Consider the following 14,233-nt stretch of genomic DNA (forward strand, 5'->3'; position numbering starts at 1 on the left):
TTTTTCTCTTAGTTTCACAGATTCTTCCTCTTAGAGGTTTGTTGATTCATGAATCATATTTTAGTTTCTAATTCTGATTCTATTTTATTCTGACAATAATTTTGTTTTATCTTTTTTTAGGAATATCATGCTGCATTTGGCTAGAGTTTTAACTTTTAAGAGAGAGAGGAAGATGAAAAAAGAATCATGGAAATTCGAGGAATTTTTTTTTAACAACATGACTTGTTTATATAAGTTGGAGAAAATAAAATAAAAGAAAATATGTATAACATATTTGTCTTAAACAAAATAATTTTAATGATATTATTTTTACTGATTACGAATTTATATATTAATTTCGAATTAATATCTTAATTATTGAAATATCTTGGGTAAAAAAGTCAGTTCATAATTAAAGAAGTGTATTTTTCAAAAAGTAAAATAGAAAAGAGAATTTGTACTCCCTACACACCAAATATCCTATATTTGCACTCCATACCTTAAATCCCTCCAATTTTCTTCCCCTCATCATTACCATTTTCCTCCATTTATATGGTATCCCACCCTTTTAAGTATATTGAGCTAATTTGCTCAATAGAAAATATAGTTATCAAATTTCAAATCCTAAATAGGGGTATTTTGCAAATTATCCCAAAAAAAATCCGATTTTAAATAGGGCAAATCTCCAAAATAGCACATTTCTAAGTTTATATCACAAAAATAGCACTCATAAACTAAAATGACCAAAATAGCATTTTATCTTTTGAAAAATTTAAATTTTTTTTATTTTTTAAAATTTGAAATCTTATCCCCAAAATCTTAATTCCCAACTCTAAATCCTAAAACCTAAACTCTAAACTATAAACCCTAAACTCTAAACCCTAAACCCTAAATCCTAAACCCCACCCCTTAACTCTAAACCCTAATGTCTACACTAATTTACCATAGTGGTATAAACATTTATTTATTTCTTTTGATAAAACATTAAGTGCTATTTTTGTGACTTTTGACCTTGAATACTAGTTTGAGAACAAAAACTTCATTTAGTGCTATTTTTGTCTTTTTCTCTTTTAAATACACAATTAAATTGGTCTCCTTCTCATAAAAGGAGAAATTAAATTGTATGTTTCCGAAAAAAAGGAAAAATAAATATTAATTAAAAAAAGAAGAAGGTAGAACTAGGGTTTTTGTTAAGTGTTCATCGCTTGCACTTAAAAACCGCCACCAATACACACACACACGCACACACACTTCCTTCCTCTTCCATACTTTTAATCACATTGCGTCTTCTCCTCCTCCCGATCCTGCAATCTCTTCTCTGCTTCTGATCCCTTTCAATTGATGATGGCGGAGACTGAGGGATCATTGGCCGATGATCGAGAAGTGATCGGCGGTTTCGAGACTAAGTCTCCATGGAAAACAACTGCTTCTCCTGTGGAAACCGTCGACGCTCCGGTAATGGGTGCTCACTCGTGGCCTGCCCTCGCCGACGCGCAGCAACCGCGTCCTAAGAATCTTCCGACGGCGGCTCCGCTGTCTAAAGCCATTCCGGCCTCAATCCCAGCTCCTGCTCAGGTTAGTTAATAATCTATTACTGCTAATGTCACTAGATTGTGTGTTTACTGAGTGTTAGTGGTGCGTTGAATTGGTAGATTAGGCTACTTCTTAGCTTTGATTGTTGATCGAATTAGATTGATGATGGTTATGACATGTAGCTGTTTATGTGAGTTCTCTTTGGAATTAGATTTGTAGCATATAATTTGCCACTGAGGAGTTTCTATGTTTGTTGTTTAGGGTGTAGCTGGTCAAGGGAAGTCTAAGGGTGGTGGAAAGGGCAACCCTGCGCACAAGAATCTATCTGGCCGTCATTCAAAGCCAGGCCCGAAGAGCAACCAAAGTGGTCCTCCTCCTCCCCCTCCTCCTTACGTGATGCACGGTGTACCTTATCATCCCTCTCCTTTTCCACCAATGGTGCCTCCCCCGCATGCTACTGGTCCAGATTTTCCGTATGCTCCTTATCCTCCTTACCCGGTTCCCGGAGCTCCTGTTGCAGAGTCTGGCAATGAGAAGAAAGCTCAAGCTTCCCCTCTTCCACCTGTTTTGCCAGCTCCTCAGGGAGACCACCCTGGACAGCCTTGGCAGGATCAGAGGGGGTTTGGCCCCAGGAACATGCCACATGGCGCTGCTGGACCGAGGAATTTCGTGAGACCTCCGTTTATGGGACAAGCTCCTGGGTTCATGGTTGGTCCAGGTTCAGGATTTCCCGGTAAGATGTTGATTCTTTGTCAAAGTGTTTTGGAAAGAGTTGGCTGATAGAATTCAATTTTCTTATTCTTGATTTAACATGATTGCTGTTTTTTGTTCCTTGTTCTGACACAGGGCCTGTATACTATTTGCCGGTTCCACCCCCTGGAGCTATTAGAGGTTATCCTCTACGTTATGCTCCATACCCTGTTAACCAGGGTCCTCCAGGACAGTCTCCAGAAAAACTCGACTTGAAGGATAGAGTCATAAAACAAATTGAATACTATTTCAGGCAAGTTTTGCTTCTACATCAAGTCATATATATATTTTGTGCTTTTATGTTCAGCTGACTCCTCTGGGAATTTCTTGGAATATTTCTCTGCGTTGAGTCCATCTTTGCTAGTTAATTGGGTGGCACCTCATCTTGCCATGCTCACCATATGTGTATTTCTTCCTTTTTTCAGTGATGAAAACCTTCAGAATGATAAGTACCTCATATCCTTGATGGATAAACAAGAAGGATGGGTTCCCATAAAAATTATAGCTGACTTCAAAAGGGTAAAACTCATATCATGAGCTTGACTTGCTTTCTTTTGCATTAGTCTGTTTTTTTCATCTGCGTTTTACCCTAATGTGCTACTTTTAATTTATTTGTTTTTACTCTTGAACTACAGGTTAAGATGATGACGATGGATGTAGAGTTTATTGTCTATGCGTTGGGATATTCTAGTTCTGTTGAAGTGCAGGTAAGACTACCATAACCACCTTGTTTCTTTGTTCTCACTTATCTTATTGATCATAACATGAAGTTCTGGTACTTTTATAGGGTGAGAAGATACGCAGGCGAGACGAGTGGGCTAAGTGGGTTCCTGCATCTAAAAGGTCAGACTCTGAGGAAAAAGTTGGAGACAATGACGGAGATTCCCCAGAGAGTACAACAAGCAGAGATAACTCTGAAAAACAGTCAAATGATACTTCAAAGCCTACTGCGTGCTCTTCAGAGGTAGAGGCTTGTTTCCTTTTGAGTAGAGAGATTCTGTAAAACTGCCAAATTTTGTTCCAGTTTATAGCTTTTTTTTGTGCTAAGGTACAGGGAGCTCAGCCATCAAGAACCGATGCTAATGGAAGTGATATCCTGAAATCATCATCAAGCGAACAAAGAAATATGGATGACTTGTCAACCGATTTTTCAAATACTTTCTTGCTTGATGAGGAAATAGATCTGGAGCATAAAAGCCCTAGAAGGAGTGGACTTTCCGTGTGCAAAAGGTAGTGCACGAGTTGATTACTCTTGATATCGGTTTCATCCCTCTTTTTTTTTCATTATTCCATTTTGGATATGAACCTTAAACTGCATATAAAGTATTGGAGTATGTGTTTTAAAGAGCGCTCTATTTAAGCGCCTTGTGGCGCAGGCGTTTGTGGCGCAGCCTAGAACGCCTTAGTCTCTAAGGTGTGGTGCAATCCACAAAGCCCTTTAGACCTTATGGCGAGGGTTTGTTTCCTTTTTATTGAGACTTTGATGAACTCTTCGAAACCCTAACAAACTCTTCGAAACTTTTCTTTTATAACTTATAAAAACTTAGAATCATGAAACAACTAATCTAATTCTATCTTCTAAGTTCCCACTTAGGGCCTCGATTACTGAGATTATCTTCGCTCATATACATAGTATTTCATTCCACTCATTGACATCTCCTTTGAGAATGTTTTCCGAGAAACTCCAAAAACTGACTCTTTTTAAATATACATAAACTTCTTCGCTTATGAGGTCTTGTGCTAATTAAACACAGATTGGAGTTGACGCTTTGTTAATTTGAAATTCTGTAGAATTGAGGATGAAGACGATGATATTGCTGTTGATGATCATGATCATGATATTCAGAAACTTGTAATTGTCACCCAGGTATTACATGGAACTTGTTATATATTTGCTTAAACTCTTTCTTGGTGGAGTTAAGTATTCATATTACGTTGTATGCTGGACAGAATAGTGGGAGAAGTGATGGCACTGGAATCAGTGGGACAAAAGCAAAAAACATTCCTAAGGAGCTTGCCTCCACTATAAACGACGGTCTTTACTACTTTGAGCAGGTTAGGTTTTTTTTCCCCGACAGAATCATATGATTCTACCCTTTATGGAGTCTGATATCTATACACCAACGTGGTGAAACAGGAGCTGAAAAAGAATCGACCTGGTCGTAAGAAGAACAATTCCCATTTAGATAGCAGAGATGGAAAAGTGAAAGGCGGAGGACTGAACATTAAACTAGGTGAAAATTCCGCAGCGAATGGAGGTGAAGAGCATAGTATTAGGAGGAAGCAAAATAAGGGAACCCACAAAAATCAAATGGCCCATGTACGGAGGTTCTTTTCCGGCAACACAAGGAACCATGGGGCTGTTTCTGAAAGTCCGCCTAGTAGCTCCATTGGATTTTTCTTTGGTTCTACACCACCAGACAGTCATGGGTCAGTATCCTAGCAGTTCCATGATATTCCCAACTCATTCTAATTTTTTTGCCTTTCATGTTTTTAATAATTGTGTTTGTCTGACGTTTCGCAGCCACAGGCTTTCAAAATTGAGTTCATCACCACAGTACTCTCTCTCTGGCAGCAGTCCACCTGTGGGGTCTTTACCAAAATCATTTCCACATTTTCAACATCCGAGCCACCAACTGCTTGAAGAGAATGGGTTTAAGCAAGAAAAGTGAGTATATTTATTTGGTTATGCAACCTGACTTTATTGTATGGAGCATTACTTTTGGAAGGATAAGTTTGTAGCTTGAGTTCTTCTAATCTCACTCCTTTTTGATGCTGCCCATAGGTACTTGAAGTATCGCAAGCGGTGCTTAAACGAAAGAAAGAAGCTGGGCAGCGGATGCAGTGAGGTAAATTTTATGTCAACCTCCTATCGATTAGATATCCGAAACCTGTTTTCTGGAAATGCGTCTGAATCCTGGATGTTCTGTCTTCAGGAAATGAATCATTTGTACCGATTCTGGTCGTATTTCCTCAGAGAAACGTTTGTTCCGTCTATGTATGAAGATTTCCGGAAGTTTGCTCTTGAGGATGCAGCTGGCAATTACTACTATGGGTTGGAGTGTCTCTTTAGGTTCTATAGGTAATATCTGCATCTTTGAATTGAATCTCTCTTCTGTCTATTTCACTGCGGATAAGCTTTCTAGTTGAAACTCAGGCCACCAATATTTTGCTCTGTACAATGTCTACAGCTATGGCCTGGAGAAGCAATTCGATGAAGACCTTTACAAGGACTTTGAGCAGCTAACACTTGACTTCTACCACAAGGGAAACCTATATGGCTTGGAGAAATATTGGTAAGGGCTCTTCCCTCCTCTGAGATAAATATAATGCGATTCCTGTTGACGTCTCTAAAGATTAAATACTCGTTTTAATTTATAGAAAACGCTTGGTTGATTCTTGGTGGTGTCTCTAAAGACCATGTTCCTCTCTTGTGCAGGGCTTTCCACCATTACCGAGGGCAAAAAGAACCGATAAAGAAGCACCCTGAGCTAGAGAAGCTACTGAAGGAAGAATACCGCAGCTTAGATGATTTCCGAGCCAAGGATTCAGCCACCAGCCAAAAAGAAAACAAGTCTCACTGATGACTTGAAAGAGACAGAAAAGCAGAGACATATCATAGGCTACTGCTTATCACTAAGCAAATGATCCTTAAACCTTGACCTACAATTTTTGTGCATCTCTTCTTCTGGGGGAAGAGACCAACCAAGTGAAGCCATAACTCTTGAGTTTTCAAGGATATTTTTCCTTGTTGGTGTAATCTCTTTTTTGTACATATAGGGATTTCATTTTCTAATTGCTCAATTTTGAAAAAAAAAGAACAAGAAAAAAGAGAGGTGGTTGTAGTCTGTAGAAACAATAAGAGATGTTTGTTTTACTTGAGATTATGGTACATTTTTTGTTTTTGTAAATTTTGTTTTCTTGTAGCTTATTATTGTTGGCATATGTATACAGTATACTCCTGCATTATTTCATCTGTTGACTACATCTCAAAATGAATCCAAATAAGTGGTTAACTAATTTTATTGGTTTTAGAGCGATACGTTTGAGTAAATTCCAATGCATCGTGAAAGTAGCTCAAACCTGAAGTATATTTTTTTTCGTCAACACTTTAGTATGAATGTATGATTGTAGATTTTTAACGTTTTACAATGAACAGTTTAATACTTTCTGTTGATGGTTTTAATTCACTGAAACATTAGTAGTACTAGTTTTAGACGTTCCCAAACATCTTTCTTGTATATAATTGAATTAGTCCAGAAAATACCGATTTGATTATAACATAGATAAAATATATACACCAACAACGCCAAGAGTATCAGAGATAAAAGGGTTGATGAAAAAAAAAACACAGATGAGGTATCGACTCTTAAGGGCATTTAAAAGTTTTGTCAGTCATAACCAAAATAAACTAAAATGCCTTGGGCTTGACGTTTCCTTTAGCAGAAGAACATGGAGCTTGCAACATTCACGTTCAACTTTGGCATTGGTGGCACAGGGACTGCTCCAGGTATTGTGATCCCGCCATGGGTCAATGATGTCTCAGACAAAGACATGTCCTCAAACTTCATCACGGTTCCCATCTGTGCAGCCGCCAAATGAGCATAACAAACAGGTGCAACTGCGAGAAACAAAACGGTATTTGAGATAATGCAACCACCATGCATTGAGATTATTGCACATAGTGAAAAGCAGCAAACTCAGTAGTAGTCAAACATATTTTCAGAAAAAAAAATAATAATGATAGTCGCAACAAACAAGTATAGCGATGCATCTGAACTAACACCAGTAGCTATGTTGAAAAGTTATGAGAATTTTACCGACTGAGATGGCAGTGGTGCTCCTCTGGTAGCTACAGTTATCAAATCAGACAAGTTTAGTAGACATTACTAGCACCATAAACAGATGAAGAGCTAAAAGGTGATGTAATGCTTACACATAGGATAGAGAATGAACAAGTTCTTGGAGGTCATCTGTCGAAAATCCAATCTCATCATAGAGCACATGGTAATGTGTTGGCCTTGTAGTTCCCTAAAACATCAACATCAATAAATAAAATTTTCATTCCATACATAAACAAGATTCATAATGGATTCCAGCAGAAGATTTTTAACAGAAATGAGGCATGTGGTTGTCTCATATAAGCAGCGGTTTTGAAGGAGGCTATTTACTTACAATCATTCCATTATGGGCACAGAGATAGAAGTCATTGTTGCGTGGGTGACAAATCTTGCTATCAATTATCGTTCCTGCAAGTCAAATGGTAAACATTTTTCAAGTCATTATAACTACAATGACCAAAAGAAAATCATTTCTCAGGTCAAATAAGATTTTTACCTGGAGGAACATTGCCAGGGCCTTCAGCCTGGAAGAACTTGGTGTGGTGGTTCTTTTGGGCAATGATCACTGTGAACTTGGGTTCCCAATTTTCTTCAACAAACTTGCATGCCTAACCCAAGAAAATAACCAAGTTCATAAATGTCCAACAACATACACTTAATAAATTTTATCCTAAGAATCCATACCTGCATCATCTGATCCAATTCAATGTTAAGAACTTGATTGAACTGAGACTCACTCACACCATCCCTACATGTAAACATTAATAAACCAAGAGTTAACAAAAATTCATTATACTACTTTCACATGATAACTTAATAAATGTAAATATACCTGAAAATGATAATGTGCTCAGGTTTTCTCTTCTTCGAGCTTAAGTAAAAGTCCCACAAGAGCTCACTGAAAAGGGCATAAAGTTACATGAAAATGACAAAGCTCTGCCACTGCGAATGCAACTTAAAAGTCGAGGAAGTTAACCTGAAAATTCCATCATCAACGGGTTCTCCCTTTTCGTTAGTGGCGGGTTTGAAGAGATTATCAATCATTTCCACTTTCCGAGATTGTGTGCGCACACACGCCCTATATTTTGAGATAAGTGGCCATTCTATGGATCCCACAACCTATGGTTTCAAAACAAAAACATCAAGTTACCAGAAATAGATAAGAGTTAGACTTAAACTCTCTATATATGGATGACATCATAAGAAAAGAGAATCAATATTACAGCAGCAACTGATGGTATGTCAGACTGGCCAGGGGAACCATGGGATACATCCATGCCAACAATGAAGGTAGGAACTTGCGTTACTAAAGGCATCATTGCTCGTGGTGAGCGCTCCATAGCTAACAGGGAGTTCAGTCCACCAAGCTGCGCATACAAACATAAAGAAATCAGTTCTTGTAATGTCTTTATAATCAATCTTGAAATTCTAAGTGACTGAAATTTCAGTGATCACCTTGGCATTTATCTTGAGGAGAACATTGGTGAGATACTGATCATTTATTTTGGGGGTAGGAGCAATACACTGCGTCACAATTCCTTCTTCAACAAGATTTCTCCTCTTCCAAGGCCCTGGAAAATTCCAAGAATTTTTTTTTACATTTACATTCATTAGTTTATAAAAAGAAAGAGAGAGAATATATTCAAGAATAGTAGAATACAGTTATACCATAAACAAGAGAGTTTTTCTTTTCGGCAAGAATGCAAAGAATGAATTTTGGCTTTCCTTCTATTCCTTCTTTTCTGAGTTCAGATTGCATCTGCTCGAACATCTTTTCTACTCTGATATTGGCTGGTGCACCCCTATAATTAGGATCTTCTTGAAATACGACTTTGTATGGAGGATCTACGTTCTGAAAGAAAAAAAAAAACAAGGGAATAATTAATTAAAAAGACTGGTGCATTGCATATATGATTAAGTTTATAGGCAAGCAATAATCCATAAGAGAGCTTACGATTCCTTTCATCCTTCCACATCTAATCAAGTCAGAAATAAGCCTATTTGTATCACACCGAGCAGAGAAGTTCACAACAGCCCATTTAGTAACGGTGACTGGCTCAACAAGTTTCTGCAAAAAGAAAGATTCAACTAGTATCAAAGGTTTAAATATTCATCAACTGAGGAAAAGATAAACAACCTATGTACCTTATAATTGAAGTTCCAACGCCCATCGCGAGGTTGAAACTCCTCTCCATTGCCTACTTTCAGCTGTTTAGAGACAAGGACAGATAACTAACGTTTAACCTTCAAGATTCAAAAGGAGTTACTTGATCAATGTTTACTTGCAAGAGAAGCAAGGTAAGCCATACCCTTGGTGCTGGTAAAACACGTCCCTCCACTTGAGTGAAGCTAGAGCCAATGCTGACACCACTTTCTTGCAACACCAGGTCAGCATTATAGTTGCTCTTCTTCAGACCCTTCAAGATGAATAACATAAAACCAAAATTAAACAGAAAATATTCAGTCTCAAGGATAATAGAAAGAAGACCTACATTGGTTAGTGAAGCCATCCTTTCAGGTGGCCTCTGCCTAGACTTTTCTACCAGTGAAGCCCTCTGAAGACTATTAAGCGATTTTGTGTAACGCTGTAGACTCACAAGTTCACAGTGCTGAAAATATATAAAAAAAAACAACTAGTATTAGCATAACCTGTGCATAAATATTTCAAGAATACAAAAGAAGATAACAATAATGCACTAAAATTTACCTCAATAGGAATGAATGTTGGGCGTTTTGGCTTACCAACATTGATGCAAGGAAAGTCACCTGAATATCGCAGTGGAATACCGCGAAACTCGGTGAAGTACTTGTATACTGTAGTCTGAACTTCCTCAACTTCCCCCTTCTCGTTTTTAGAATTCCGAGTAAACCTATGTCAATCAAAGAAATATATGTTAGAAAAAAAACTCAAAGAGATGTAAACATATAATTAAAAAATAAACATCAAATCATTACATACATTTGATCTTTGCAGCGCTCTTCACTTAGTCCAGTTATCTTGTATTCTCTATTTGAGGGGGTAACCTGTACTCTAAGATTCTTGAGAGCACGTCTATCCTGATGAGAGAAAAATCAGATTAGTACTTCTCAAATATCAGTACAAAATAAGAAGATCATGATGTACCTTATTCCAGTCAAGATACTTTGGGTCTTTCACATTCTGATTTACAAGAAGGAAATCAACGACATGGCCTGGTTGTACTACCATCGTAGTTGAAGTGTCTAAAAGAAAATCGAAACCGAATAAAATCAAGTGTTTTAATAGCCAAAATGTTACAAAGAAGAGTCTAATAATACACATTAAATTCAGAAAAAGAGAATTTACCGATATTCAAGGACAAGCCTCCCTGAGTAGTTCTGAAGCTTGAGTGGAAGCCTCTCACACCAGTGACGCCTCCACCGATGTGTACAAAGTTCTGGACGTCATTGTGAAAAAATGACTGGCGAACAAGTAGGCATCCCTGCCTAGCTGCACTCTGGCGCAGAATAACATCGAGCACTCTTATAGCATCTTGAAGATAATCCGTTTCCTTTCCTTGAAGAGCGCTTGCAATAGCTTGCATGGGGATCCTTGCAGCATAGCTTATCTCAACCATGAACTTCTTGGATTGATTTGGTCGCCTCGATCTTTTCCTGTCTGCGTCATTTGATTCATTCGGGCTAGCATTTCCAGTGTTATTTCTGTAAAATAGAGTATCAAGTTCATCATAAATTTTGGAACAATCAACAGGTAAAGATATTTTAAAAAGCAAGAGGAAAGAAACTGAAATGTTGCACCTGCTAGAAGGTGTGTCTTCAAGAACGATAGAGAAATCCAGTTTGTTGCTGGGAAGAGCACCAACGGTGAACAAAGTCTTCTCGCCATCATAAGCAAAGTATTTGGATCCTAGATCAGTTCGATACGTCTCCTGAACCTTTTCAAGAATTTTCCTGCCAATTCCTTTAGCCTCCACTGGACGACCATCTTCATATGTAATCGCAACCTGCATCCAATAATCAGAGAGACAAAAAAAAGCATTCACACCAAACAAGTATTTAAAAATTATATAATAAAGGAAACGCAGGATACAAATAGGACACAAGATGAGGAAGCAAGTACATACACTGTAATGAAAAAAATGGCCGTTTGAGTTGTTGAAATTGACTCTGAAGTGATTGGTAAGAAGATGTGTCTTTACTCCTTTGGTCCCGCTGCCTCTCCGGGCCATTGGAAGAAGAGTGTTCTTTTTGATAGGCTCCAGTATTTCAGGTACAAGGTTCGATGGAACGACAGGTGGGGAAGGAGGTGGTAGCCCTTTTCCTTTATCAAAACCCATAATCTGCAGGGAAGCAAAAAAAACTCAGAAAGAGCAGAAAAAGACAGCACCCAGTGTACAATTTGTTTATGGCAATGATAAAAGAATGAACGCAAGATTCTTCAAGCAAAATAGTTTGTTTAGAAAGTAAAACCCATTAGCGTTAAAAGATGGAGAATAATGATATATATATAAACCATCAGAATGTATCAAAACACCTCATACAGGCAGAATCAAGACATAAAACATTATGGAGAATAATGAAGAGATCTACGTGCACATGAAGATTTATGAAATAAGAAAGGCCACTAGTAAAAAGCGAGTGTGCGTGAAGCAAAAGAGAGAGACCTCTTAAAACCAAAAAGACAAAAATCACAGAGCAGCCAAGGAACAAAAAAAAAAACAGAAAGTCTTTCTCGGTAAATACAAATCAAAATTTTCATAGAACAAGAACACACGACAACGTTTACTTTTTTTTTTTAATTTAACAGATAGATCAAATAGTGGTAGAAACAAGCCAGAGCTGCTCCGAGAAAGACGATGATGTAATCTGCTAAAAACGTTGAGATAATCACTAGTTCTCAGCGATAAACGAAGAACAAACACGATAGACAAAATAATATAGTTGCAAGCAAGTAAATCGAAGGATTCAACAGTTAATATGCATGGCAGAAAGATAATTAAATACGATCATACATTGAGCTATTTTGAGGAAGAAAAGTATACCTACTTCTGCACAGAGATGGAAAGAGGAAACCGAGAGCACGACGAAACCCTAGAGCAACGCAGAGAGAGCTAGAGAGGAGAGGTGTTTAAGGAAAGATTAGAAGGACAGCTCCTTTTTTTCTTTGTTAAAGGGTTATATTTCCTTTTCTTATCGCTCCTATATATTATGATCGTTCTTTTCGTTTCAGTGTCCTATCATTATTCGTTAAATATATGCACATTTGCAACGTTACACATACCACCCTTATGTAGTTATTTTCTCTCTGTGTGACGAATTGGTTTAGCTCCGGTTATTGGATATGAAATCTATGACCTTGGTTCAATTGCAAAGTATGCATCAATACTATTAAAAAGGAAGGAGTCCCAAAAAATCTACTTATAAAAGTTGTTTGGACCATTTCCTTTTATTATATTTGGATCTTCTCTTATATATTATAATAACATGTGACCAGCATTAAAATTTTAAAATAAAAAACAAACACATGTCCATAGAAAATATACGGAGAATATGCTAATGACTTATCTTACCAAATAAAGGAAAAATTGAGATGTTTAAAATTTTAAATTTTTAATGGTCTTCCGCATATAACCAAAGGGAATAAAAGCCCATTAAAGTTTATTTATCCATTAATTGTATTTGTAGCTCTCAAACCAATTTAACCAATAAAACACGTTTCATCTTTCGGCAACATTACCAATCTCTGCATAATTTGGTCTATATAAAAATGTCAACCAAGAGTGTAAAATCAAGTGCCAAAATTTCCACTATCCATTTTACAATTATTAACATTAGAAATTCACTGCCAAATAACTGTAATAGTGTAATCGAGAAGAACACCACTAAACCGGATTATATGTGTAATGTGACACATACAATTTTTGAAATTTTAACCGGTTTAGTTGTATATGATTTTGAAATTTATTTTATAAAAATAGAAAAACCATTTGTAATACAAAATAAGAATTTCAGATTTACTTAAATAATTTTGAAGCTGTTAATAGATCCATTAAATATTCCAAAAAACTTTGAATAACTAGCCCCTAAATTAATGCTATCACATTAATAACAAAAATATCTACTTGCAAATCACGAATTGACAAGTCTAATAGGTTATTTAATTTTATTTATTGTTATAAAATACAGGAGAAGTTTAGCAATTTTATAAAAAGTGTTATCAGAGTTTTCTGGATTTTACCGGGACAAATTAAATAGTTTATTTAGTTTTTTGTATTATTATAAAATACATAAAAACTCTAAACAATTTTTTTTTTAAAAGTGTTATCATGTTTTACTGGGTTTTTACTGGGGTAACCAGTACCAATTCAAATGTTAATGGTGGATTTGTGGATTTTATCCAGGTCCAATTATGTTTCAGTTCAATTCTGGGGTTTTCGGTTAATTTCATAATGATAGATAAAACATAGGGATAATTTTGGGTTTTCAATTTAAATATCAAGAAATTAAATTTGTTCGAATAAAAATATTAAATTATTTGGATAATTTAAAATAAAAAAATATCTGATATTTTGGGTATTTCAATGTTGTGTAATATCGAATAAAAATATCTGATATTTTGAATAAAAATATTAGGGTAACTCAATTTTGGGTAATTTGGTTTATAAACAGTAGTTTTTAGATATTTGGTTATTTAGAAATCAAATATAATTATTATTTATTGGTATATAATTTGTATTTTAAAACTCAGGTACCCATTTGATTCTACGTTCGGTTTCAATTTTCGGCTTCAGAGATATCATATCTGATGGGTTATTTATGAAATTAATTTCAATTTTGATTTTGTGTTTTTTTTTGTTTGATATAGTTCGGTTCACAGTTCCATGTAAATGTACGTAGACCTATACATTATTTTATATTGAAATTCATTAAAAAAATTATTTAATTTCAAAAACAAATTCGCGTTTTCTAAGCGCGGGTCAAAATCTAGTATAGTATTAAAATGACTGGTATTTAGTGACAGTATGAATATTCTTTTGGAAGAGGTGGTATGAATAATTGAATATTCTTCTCATCTTCCACAATGCGTCGGTTGAGAGTCTTCATTGCTCTCATTTATGAAACTACAATTTAAGCCATGATGCATTTTTAGC

The 14,233-nt window shown here is 36.2% G+C and overlaps 2 protein-coding genes across 3 annotated transcripts; one reads left to right on the forward strand and one right to left on the reverse strand.

Moving 5' to 3' along the window:
* Positions 1–1,168: 1,168 nt before the first annotated feature.
* On the forward strand, positions 1,169–6,173 carry LOC106371688 (la-related protein 1A). Of its 2 annotated transcripts, none has more exons than XM_048743075.1 (15): positions 1,169–1,554; positions 1,774–2,245; positions 2,359–2,515; positions 2,688–2,781; positions 2,898–2,969; positions 3,050–3,226; positions 3,311–3,492; positions 4,054–4,129; positions 4,213–4,317; positions 4,400–4,692; positions 4,787–4,930; positions 5,048–5,111; positions 5,199–5,344; positions 5,454–5,558; positions 5,702–6,173. In XM_048743075.1, exons 1-15 carry the CDS (start codon positions 1,321–1,323, stop codon positions 5,844–5,846), a joined length of 2,466 nt encoding a protein of 821 aa, XP_048599032.1. In that variant the 5' UTR covers positions 1,169–1,320; the 3' UTR covers positions 5,847–6,173. The 2 variants fall into 2 exon arrangements, with proteins under 2 accessions (XP_048599032.1, XP_048599033.1); XM_048743076.1 differs by having other exon boundaries at positions 3,317–3,492.
* Positions 6,174–6,637: 464 nt separating this feature from the next.
* Positions 6,638–12,549, reverse strand: LOC106370426 (protein argonaute 9-like). The gene is made up of 21 exons (XM_048743077.1): positions 11,207–12,549; positions 10,881–11,086; positions 10,429–10,784; positions 10,228–10,325; positions 10,063–10,160; positions 9,811–9,973; positions 9,596–9,712; positions 9,413–9,520; positions 9,249–9,311; positions 9,058–9,171; positions 8,772–8,955; positions 8,559–8,674; positions 8,327–8,470; positions 8,080–8,222; positions 7,936–8,001; positions 7,788–7,851; positions 7,600–7,711; positions 7,438–7,511; positions 7,199–7,293; positions 7,083–7,114; positions 6,638–6,883 (listed from the first exon to the last, which is right to left on the reverse strand). Exons 1-21 carry the CDS (start codon positions 11,417–11,419, stop codon positions 6,702–6,704), a joined length of 2,748 nt encoding a protein of 915 aa, XP_048599034.1. The 5' UTR covers positions 11,420–12,549; the 3' UTR covers positions 6,638–6,701.
* Positions 12,550–14,233: the final 1,684 nt, after the last annotated feature.

The sequence above is a fragment of the Brassica napus genome, chromosome A10 (assembly GCF_020379485.1).
Source record: "Brassica napus cultivar Da-Ae chromosome A10, Da-Ae, whole genome shotgun sequence".
Lineage (NCBI taxonomy): Eukaryota > Viridiplantae > Streptophyta > Magnoliopsida > Brassicales > Brassicaceae > Brassica > Brassica napus.

Coding starts and splice junctions, on each gene's coding strand:
- LOC106371688 (XM_048743075.1), top strand. CDS start 1,321: ATGATGGCGGAGACTGAGGGATCATTGGCCGATGATCGAGAAGTGATC. Junction 1,555..1,773: donor CAATCCCAGCTCCTGCTCAG/GTTAGTTAATAA, acceptor TTTGTTGTTTAG/GGTGTAGCTGGTCAAGGGAA. Junction 2,516..2,687: donor CAAATTGAATACTATTTCAG/GCAAGTTTTGCT, acceptor TCCTTTTTTCAG/TGATGAAAACCTTCAGAATG.
- LOC106370426 (XM_048743077.1), bottom strand. CDS start 11,419: ATGGGTTTTGATAAAGGAAAAGGGCTACCACCTCCTTCCCCACCTGTC. Junction 11,087..11,206: donor GCCATTTTTTTCATTACAGT/GTATGTACTTGC, acceptor TATTGGATGCAG/GTTGCGATTACATATGAAGA. Junction 7,852..7,935: donor GAGCACATTATCATTTTCAG/GTATATTTACAT, acceptor GTTTACATGTAG/GGATGGTGTGAGTGAGTCTC.